Source organism: Carassius carassius, chromosome 6 (genome assembly GCF_963082965.1).
Source record: "Carassius carassius chromosome 6, fCarCar2.1, whole genome shotgun sequence".
NCBI classification, from domain to species: domain Eukaryota; kingdom Metazoa; phylum Chordata; class Actinopteri; order Cypriniformes; family Cyprinidae; genus Carassius; species Carassius carassius.
The window spans coordinates 28,812,257-28,822,783 of NC_081760.1; the positions used below are offsets into that span (position 1 = coordinate 28,812,257).

Sequence of the window (10,527 nt, forward strand, 5' to 3'; positions counted from 1 at the left end):
CATTTTGATTATGTGGTTACATCATTGATACAAAGCATTCAACCCATTTGATATTTAGACCTATATACAGGTCCTAGTATAAATCACTTTTCCAGGTTCGAAAAATGGTTGCATGTAAAAAAGTATTTCCATGCCACTTTATCCAGCAAGTTGTCGAAAGCTTCCAAAGTTTTTCTACTTGTATTACAGTTGTTTTTAAAATATTTATTGTCCCCAAAAATATATTCAGATGGTAAAGGGTATTGAGCATAAAGTAACTTTAATTTTCTACAGGCTGAAATCCATAACAAACTATTTCAGTGACATGAAACCATTGAAAAACATTTTTTAAATCATCCCAAGCGTCATCTGAGCGAGGTTTAAAAATGCTCATGTCTTTAGAGAATTTTATGTTACCTGTACTTGGGGGTCTGGTTTATAGTTTAAAATTATTTTTTATTAAACACCCTTTTGTGAAGGCCTGCCCAATCTAACTATTAGTAAAATTAATGAATAATAATTTAGCCATAAACAACATAATCCACACAATGATCTTTCACCTGACCATCTCATTAGGGATGATCTACCTTCAGTGGAATTCTCGAGATTTTTTTTTTTTTTTATCACATAATTAGGCATGAAATATAGTTCATAGTTTCTATACTAAATGATATGTCAATCATTACTGCATTATTCATATTTATTTAGCTATTACCTGGAGTTTGCTTGAAAAACATGCAAAAACCATATATTTTCGCAATCGTGTTTATTGTCTTCCAGTTTCATCAGTAAAAACATTTCTGTTTTTTATTCAACTAAGCTACAGCCATATAGCCAAATGCTTTTGTCCATATTATGGATTTCCTGCATGTCATAAATTATTACTTCTATGCTTCTATGTTTTGGACATTCTGCGGGAGAGCGACCTCTGGCTTCGAGTATGAATGAAACATCTCCTCATTCAGGTCATGCATAGACTATCATACTGTCTCTTTGAATTTAAATGTAGATTTAAATTTAGTAACTTGAACACATCGGCCCTAATAAAATGCGGGGGACAAATTAACATTTTAAATTAAATTCAAAATACAATTTAAATACAAATTAAATATTTATTAAATATAAAAAAATGCAGCTTACCTATTTTTACACACAGCAATATAAACAAAGTTGCCTGTTCTCTTTCGTTCTTGCTGTTTGATTGGAAAAATTTAAAGAACGTTGAGGGATCTTATTATCTGACTAAAAACTATTAATACTTTGAACTATTATTATATTAGTATTTATTTAAAAGACATAGAGTGCATTAAAATAATTATCCCTAACCCTAACACTAGTAAACAGGCTTATAGCCTACTGATTTTCTCATCATGCGAATTATACTTATCAGTCCTGTTTTTATTATCATTATCATTAAAAAAAATTTTTTATAAAAAAAACAGGATTAGAATAGAACTCTTTTTTAAATAAGACATAAATATGTTTTTCTACAACAACAACAACAATAGTGTTTGTAACAGCAAAACCACCCTGTAAACGCAATTATAAGAATAATAAATAATTTATTCAGTTTATACTTCCAGAGTAATTAAAAGGTGCAAAGAAAATATTTTTTAACTTTTAAACTTAAAATTGTATTTTCTGTTCTGTGATTCTTTTTCAAAACTGCGTCATAGCATTTGCTGCTTTATCGATACAGAAGCATTTATTTCGATACACATATCAGCAAGGAGCACAGCCCTATTAATAGCCGTCCTCCATATGCCCCTTTTATACTTTGAGCGCGTGCAAAAGTCTCTGCAAGGCCCTGAAAGTCGTTGTGTTGATTGTCGTTTAACATTTTCTAGAATTATTGACATCTCTGGTTCACTATAGCTTTATGATTGAATTGTTAGCTAATCGCTGCAGTCGATGATCCTATTTACCTTGTTTACAAACTATTTTTTCAAATGAAATCCTTAACCTCAGGTAATCCCTCTTCGCTATCCAGGCAAATAACGTCAGTCAACATTATTCCGTTTCGGAAAAACAATTATCAAGCTTTATACAACTTTTAATAATTACATATCTTACTTAGTTAATAACTTATTAGTTGTTACCAATGCGAGAGTGTTAAGAATAACAAGACCTCGTTTGCCACGTCTTCAGCAGCTGAAAGAACTGAATTAGGTCAAGAGTCTGTGGATAACAGAGAAGAAGAGCAGGACCCAAATGACAACAGACACATCCTTAAGTTTCATACTCTCGGTGGAAACTGTACCTTGGCCTAACATGACCTCATGCAAAACAAGAATTAGTAATGATATAAAAGAATGAAACAAAGAATGTATTAAGAAGGAAAAAAGAATGTAACTTGAACTAATGTCAAAGTCATGCTCTTTTCGGAGTAAAGGCTAACGTCTATATTTTAACATCTAACGTTTAAACTCACTCGCACACGCAAATTGTTTAGATTGTTTAGGCATTTAGGCATTATAATTTTTTTATAATAATAATAATAATAATAATAATTATAACAATAATAATATTAATAATTGTTATAACAATAATAATAAAGCATTGTTGTTGAGCTCTCACAATCACAAACTCAGCTATTCGTTTTAAAATGTATTGATGAACACTGAGAAAATATTACTCGTATATTATGACGTGAAACACTTGAAGTAGGCTATAGGCTGCATAAAGCACTATGCGACTGCGTGTAAAAAGGCACATTTGTAGAGCTTTGTAATATTTGCACGAACCTTTATTGACATAGCCATGTCCGCGTTTGTACTTTTTTTACAGAGTTAGAGGATATATCCTCGGGTGAATTAAGAAAGCCGTTGGGGTCTGTACCCCTGAGACTTAGTCCGAGTTTGGTGAGTTTCCCGGTGAGATTTTACTGGCTTGCCACAGATCATTTCTCAAGAACATGCGACTCTATCGTTGTTAATGAGGCTCACGTGTCCCGTGAGTCTGACCTAGTTTGCAATGATATTTAGGCTATATTGATTCAATAGCCTATCAAAACTACAACAACTAAATATGATGTTTTTAAATAGATAAAAAGTTCTTAATACAAAAAAGCCAGGACACAAACGTTTTCTTTTGAAGCAAGTGTAAAACAGAAGATTTAATGACACTCGATAAAAGATGTAAATACTGGTAGTATAGCCAACTTAACTGGCCAGGATATACTGAAAACGATAAAAAAAAAAACACTAAAAGGAATAAACATACAAACATGCGTTAAAATAACCAATACATTCATTTAAATACGTTTCAATTGCTCATTTTGGAATTGGAGGGCCATTTAAAATACAAAGGCATGCACCAATAATCTATCTCTGGCAGAGTTGTAATAATAGGCTAATAATAATAATAATAATAATAATAATAATAATGTAAACAGTAAAACATTTGTGTTATAACTTCCTGCCATGTGAAGACAGGGTGATTGGCACCGGCATTTCTCTCAGTATATGTGATGCACTGAAATATGCTAGGTGTTATTATTTTAATAACATGTTGTACAGCATACAATAAATAAAATAGGCTTTTGCATAGAAATACAAGCCAGCTTCTTTACTGGCCGATAGCTGAACAATGATCTCAGCAAAACACAAAAAGGTCAAAAATGTTTGTTATCAAAATTTAAGTTAGGCCGTGTTGTCGGTTTTTTTATGAGAATTATACTGTGTCCCCTTTGCAAGGGTATTTTCTAAGTCATATATCTCCATCAAACAGGCTGAAATACTTGCTGGCATTTGAGAAATAAAAGTAAGGCGCGCTACCTCCAGGATACACGACTGGTAGAGGCATTGGAAGCATGCACCTTCCGAGCAGATTATTCTCTTTATATAAAGCTGGGAGCGGTACCGTCTTTCCAACATCACTGAAATCGCTAGGCGGTCCCTCCAGTTCAGTAGACAGTTGTCTTTTTAATTTATTCCGTCGATTCTGAAACCAGATTTTGACTTGAGTCTCGGTGAGCTGCAAAGAGTTCGCCAGGCACGCGCGCTCCGTGCTGCTCAGATAGCGCTTCATGTCAAACGTAGATTCCAGTTGGAAGATCTGTCTTTTGGAAAATATAGTGCGCGTTTTCTTTTTTGTCATCAGTTTATTCTTCTTGCTGTTGTTCTTCTGCTGCCTGTCATCGCAGCTGTCCGTGCTCTCGCTGCGCGTGTCGACGGTTTTGAGCGCGTCCACGATTCCATCTCCCTCTCTGTTGACTTTATCTGAAATCCAGGCATATGCTATTAAAATTCTTTCAAACATTACAGTAGGCCTAATACTAATAACACATTAGAGCTGTTTTGTGAATGAAAAACAATGTTTTTACCAATGGTGCGCAATCTTGCATCTGACTCTTCTTTGCATTGATCCTCGCTGCCTCTGGGAGGATGCAGACAGTCATCCCGACACACTACAAGAGATGTCTTTGAATGACGGCTATCAGAGTTTCTCCTACTCGACTTGGAGTTGAGGATGTTATCAATTGTAAACTTCAAAGAAGCGGGTCGACATGACGCCTCCTCCTTGCTCATATTCTCCGTTAGATGCGGGATCCTTGCTGTCCGCGTCTCCTTTCTGCCGTTTCATAAACTAACGTCTCGATTCCTTCAGCACCATTGCTCCACGACGTGCAGTGCTGCTGCGTTTGCCTAGAGTGTTAGGGGGGGGGGGGGGGGGGGGGGGGGCTATAGAGCACAGGCCTATCCAGACATCTGCATATTTCAATATATCCAAGAGGGTCTGGCTGCAGACTTGCACTTGCACTCTCAGACTTGCACTCTCAGACACTTGCACTTCCGCTATAGTGACATCCCTTGCAGTCTTTATTTTTTTATTTTGTTCAATTTTTTGATTACTTTTTGTTTGAATTTCCCAACATTTTATAACAGTAACCAGGTGGCGAAGACAAGAAAAAAAGAAACTAAATTACAATGTCACTTGCAATCGCTACTTGCAGTCTCCGCTACCTGTGACGTCATTTGCAATCAACACAAATCGTGCGTGTTGCCACGGATTTGCCGGTCTTGTCTTTTTCTTGCAGGACCCTGTATGTTATATTAGTAGGCCTACTAATTTGGTTTTAATCGTTTAATCACCAGCACAGCGCCTTGTCTCCATTGGCAACATGCACGATTTGTGTTGATTGCAAGTGACGTCACAGGTAGCGGAGAGTGCAAGTAGCGATTGCAAGTGACATTGTAATTAAATGTTTTTTCTTTTCTTCACCACCTGGCTACTGTTGTAAAATGTTGAGAGATTCAAACAAACAGTTATCAATAAATAGAACAAAATAAAAAAATAAAGACTACAAGTAATGTCACTAGCGGAAGTGCAAGTGTCTGAGAGTGCAAGTCTGAGAATGCAAGTCTGAGAGTGCAAGTGCAAGTCTGAGTGTCCGTGACGTCACCCGTAGACTCCTGAAGAGAGTTTCTGAAGCCTAAAGTGTGCAGAGCGAGCCGTCGCCATCTTGGCAGCTCGTCACCGCACGACTCTCCCGGACAATCGAAAATGGGCAAAAGGGCGGGAGCTGGTTGCTGAAGCCACGCCCACCTAGCGCTACGGCTGTGACAGCAGTGGCATTTCACCTGTCACTCAAGTGGCCACGCCCTTAATTATGCAGAACTTTAAGGCTTAATATAATTTAAACGGATGGATGAGTTATAAAAAAATTCACCCCCTCTCACAGTTGTCATGAAGGGCAAAAGTAGCTATATAGACCAAAATCATTTTTTGCACCTGGCTGAAAACATGTTTTTTTCTGCTGTAAAGTTGGGCATTTTCACTAACATGGGGAGTCTATGGGATTGACTCTCTTTTGCAGCCAGCCTCAAGCGGCCAGTCGATGAATTGCAGTTTTAGTCACTTCCTTATTGGCTTCACTAGAGAGAGCGGGAAGTTGCCGCTCGGTCTGCAGCCAGACACTTCTCAATATATGAGCTGCACTGCTTTTTTTATATGAGAGCTCTTAAGAAAAGGAAAGCTTAAGAGGCCTATTTTGCCGTCTTCTCCAGCTCGTTTGATGACGCTTGTGGGGTGTCAATTCCAGAACAAAAGGAGGTCAATGTAGTTTAGGCTTTGATTTTTTTCAGATGAACTTTCAGCCAATTAAGTTAATTATAGCAACTTTACCGTTAAAATAATGATTTTTTTTTTCTTGCACATCTCGTGAGATAATTCCGAGTGTTGAAAAATGTGTAGGCTAGCCTACTCTGGTAAGTTACCATAGTTTCGCTGTCTTTTGCATTTAGTAGCCAAGAAGATTTTTATTTTGTGGCAATGCAGTTTTTGTGGCAGAAACAACTGTATGATTATTTTGAAATATCTTAGCTGTAGGCTACAATGACTAGTCTATTACAAAATGATAGACACTGACTTAGACTAAGTGATTTTCTTGTTATTTTAAGTCGTTATTTCTGGGGCATTTAATAATTAAGCTAATTGTTAAACATTAAAGCATTCAAATATTATTTTACTGAACCGTTAATCCGTCGCCACAATTAAGATTTCATTAAGCATCCAGGACATGCATATAGACCCTGAAATACATCTGATATCATTCTAAAATATCATGATATGATTTTGTATGACTTAATGTAGCCTAACAAAATGTTGTCCTAAAATTGCTAAATCATATCATTATTCTGTTGTCAAATTGGTAAGTGAATATTGTAGCCTATACTGCTCTGTAGTCGCGGGCCTGCTTGTAATGAGTATGGCATAACCTATTTTGTCTATATGTTAATTGATATTTAAGCTTTATTAGTTCAAATTAGGCCTATATTATTTTGAGTAAATTGTAGATTCAACAGTGTTTGAATTTAGTATCGCGTTTTCTGTTGTATTCTGGCAATAAGGGACTGCTGATAATAGGGCCTTTATAAACCACACCTTTTTCTTTGTGAATAATTGTGCTGCACTGATTTATTGCTCTGAAAAATTGTCATCGAGTGTTTGATTTAGCCTACAAATTATTCAGAAATTACCCAAGTAGGCCTAATCGAGATAATCTGGACACCTGTGGAAATATATTTTGCATGGTATGTACATGAATATTGGTTTTTCCGCTGTCCATAAAGTTTTGACGTCTTCTGAGCTGATAAAAGAACTCATTCACAGGAAAATCATACTTGCTTTAACGTGATTCGTTTATTTAAATTTATACTGTGAAAAAGTGACAAAACTTACAAATCGGTGTTTCGGAATAAAAAATATATTTGCACAAAGCAAGTGTTGCCCTTATATTTACATTGAGGGGCCCATGCACAGAAGACTATATTATAGACATTTAACAGTGACAATTAACACAAACTTGTCATTTTTCTTGTGATAGGTGTTTTCTTTTCTTTGGATGGAGGAGACATCAGTACTGTATTTTCCAGCAGGATATGTATAAATCAGTTATTGCACCATTCAGAAACATTATTGATAATTGTCATTGGGCCACTACTGTCAGTATATCAGACAATAGATCAGACAAGGCCTGTCATTTGCGATGTCATTAAATTCATTGAATGAGCAAAGGGCGATAATGGATAGTTCACTGGATTTGAGAAGCCCATGATTGGTGGCGAGACTTGGGACACGTTAAAACTGAGAGTCGACATGGGTGTCGTTTTATCGTGGTACAAGATGGGCACCCGTACAATCCGCTGGGAGCTGTGGTTAAAATGAACAGCCTCTAGATCTGCGGCCAATTGTCTTTTCCATTTGTTTCTGCGGTTCTGGAACCAGATTTTGACCTGCGTCTCGGTCAGGTGCAGGGAGGCCGCGAGGCCGGCGCGCTCAGAGCTGCTGAGGTATCTCTTCATGTCGAAAGTGGATTCTAGCCGGAACACTTGGCTTCTACTGAACACAGTTCGGGTCTTTTTCTTCCGGGCCGAGCATGGCTCGCAAGTGTCGGGACCGGAACGCTCTTCGAAAAGCTGTCGAGCGTCTTCACCCTCGTCACCCACGCACTCGCTCGTTTTTCGGTCCACTGCTCCATCAAGAAGCTCAGAGGTCACTGGGGTGTCCCTGTCGCTGCGGCAATGCTCACTGGAATGGTTAATTTCTTCTTTTGGACCCGCTAAAAGTAAACATTAAAGGAACGTATAAGTGTTTAAGAAATTCATGTAATACTATAATTGATCAGATGGATGTTACCAAAGTGATATAAAAATCTGCTCTCTAGCTCGTAATATAGTTCCCTTAAGAGCAATATTGTGTGAACGCAGCCAACTCTCTCCCTGTGGCTTTCATATCTTTACAGAGCTAACGAATCAGGCAAACCAATTGCACTGTTCAGCCTTTAACGAGTTTGGGAAGTCTTTCATTGTGACTCGGCTGCTCCGCGCTTTCCTGTTGCTTTTGTTGGTTTTACCTAATTATGCTTAAAACTAATGTGGACCTACCAGTAGCATAATTGGTGCTGTACACTAACATGGAAAATAATTATTCAGTTGGGCACTAATAATGAGCAAGTCAGCCTGTCCCATAGGCCTAAATAAAAAGCACAGTCCATTGAGTACCACAGTTCAGATTAAGAAATCTCTATATTATTTTGATTTATGATTTTTAACGAAATTTTGAACAATAAGTAAGTTTGTGTATCCCGCAACTTACTCTCTGAGGTTTCCAGTCCACACCAATCCAGGGGTGATAGTGTGCTCCGACACATCTCTGTCTTGAAGCCTGTGCTTGGTGCTTGACTGCACATTTCTTTAAGATGCGCTTTAGCGCTGCCCTTAAGACCCATCTCTCGCTCCATGCCATCGTTATACTTTAAAGGACGACCGGACTTTTCTGTCTTACAAGAGCCAAGTAAATTCTCGATAAAAAACGATGAGCACCTGGATGTGGTGGAAGTACGCTGTTGTTGGCCTTTGTCATGCATCTCTTTTACAAGTAGCCTAGCCTATAGTCTACCAGTTACAGCAATAACCGGGTGATGCGCGAATTCTAAACAAAAAGCATCGAATCCTTCCTCGCCGAATAATATCCCCGCTCGACCATTGCTTCAGCAGGATTAAATCCTTAGTGAGTCCACTGCACCAGTCCAGAGAGAAGCGGGGCTGTAGTCAAGAACAATCCAAGTCAAGTAAAATGCTTAACAAGCGGAGGGCATTCTGCTATTGGACGACTACAATAGCAAACAGGATTACTATAGTAAAAGGGTATTACCGGCTCCAGTTCGACTTCGCTTTTGATCGCGCCTCAGGGTCGATGGAACCCCTGTCACAGAGGGCTTTATTTGGGTCAGTTAGGGAGCAAATCAAAATACAGATAGTGGAGCGTCGCATCACGTCAGCTGGGGATCTCCTAGATTCGGATGCTGCTCCGTCTATTGGTCAGATCGGTCGATACATCATAACGACGTTACAGCAAACGCCACAATGAGACAGCCTTCTTAGGGACATCCCAGGATATGTTGTGCATTTAAAATATATGTCAAATAATATGCTAAAACCACAGCTAAATTATTTTTAAATTATTATTATTATTTTATTTTTGAGCGTTAAAAGTAAAATGCAATAATCTTGTTCCTGACCCTGACAACACACTTAATTTGACAAATAGCCTACACTGTTGCATTTTGTTTTCTGTTTAAATCGGAGACATGTGGTTCCCTGGATATTTATTTGAGAGCATAAATATCCAGGGCACTCGTCAAGCACTCGTCGTTATAGAAAAAAACAGTTATCAACAGTATGAAATAATTTAGATTGCTATTTTTAGTATTATTATTATATAATTATTATTTCAAATGTATGTTAGGACACCAAGCTGGTCTTTTGGCCTGTTAGGCGCTATAAAGCATGAAAACATAAGGCTAATTATTTTCCTTTAAAATTGTAAATAGATAGCCTATGTTACCTGTTCATAAAAATGAGCCTACTTTCTTTGGTGTAACGTGAAATTTGTCTCGCTTTATATAGACTATTTATCTTAAACTTAATTTTAAAAACAAACATTTTTTATTTGACTAAACATTTTGCAACATAGTTTGTGAATATTAAAACAAAAATTATAACCTACAACATAAAAATAAAATATAATTATGAACTTTATAATCTATAAAGTTTATTTTAATTTAGTTTTTATTGGTTCCATTTTATCTTAAATATCTGTGATTTGATGTATGTGATCGTTACCGTTTCTAACATATTTCAGTAATGATTAGAGAGTACAAACCCCGTTTTAATTAATAAAAAGCGAGAAATTGAGAACTTTGTTATTTCTGTAATGTTAAATGTTAAGCTAACACCGGGGGAGAATCATAAAACACATACAAATAAACTAATTCTACATAAATAAATAAATAAATATGAAACAAATATTAAATGAAATTCGATTCCAGTTTTTGGAAAGTGAGATTAATATGGACTTTTCCTTGATGTTTATGATATTTAGTCTGCTGTCTTATTCTGCGACCTATTAAATTAATTTTATTTAATAATTTAATAATTTATTTTTTATAAAGACATTATAGCTACATGAAGCTGAAAGGTACTTCTACTACTATATATTATATATCTTATAAGAAGAAAAAGAAGAATAATATGTTATTATTTA

The 10,527-nt window shown here is 36.7% G+C and overlaps 2 protein-coding genes across 2 annotated transcripts; both read right to left on the reverse strand.

Annotated features, from left to right (window-relative positions):
- Positions 1-3,062: 3,062 nt before the first annotated feature.
- On the reverse strand, positions 3,063-4,629 carry LOC132141958 (homeobox protein HMX2-like). The gene is made up of 2 exons (XM_059551603.1): positions 4,304-4,629; positions 3,063-4,199 (listed from the first exon to the last, which is right to left on the reverse strand). The coding sequence occupies exons 1-2, from the start codon at positions 4,506-4,508 to the stop codon at positions 3,688-3,690; spliced, it is 717 nt and encodes a 238-aa protein (XP_059407586.1). The 5' UTR covers positions 4,509-4,629; the 3' UTR covers positions 3,063-3,687.
- A 2,248-nt stretch (positions 4,630-6,877) lies between these two features.
- On the reverse strand, positions 6,878-8,852 carry LOC132141959 (homeobox protein HMX1-like). Its single transcript, XM_059551604.1, has 2 exons — positions 8,578-8,852; positions 6,878-8,041 (listed from the first exon to the last, which is right to left on the reverse strand). Exons 1-2 carry the CDS (start codon positions 8,846-8,848, stop codon positions 7,446-7,448), a joined length of 867 nt encoding a protein of 288 aa, XP_059407587.1. The 5' UTR covers positions 8,849-8,852; the 3' UTR covers positions 6,878-7,445.
- Positions 8,853-10,527: the final 1,675 nt, after the last annotated feature.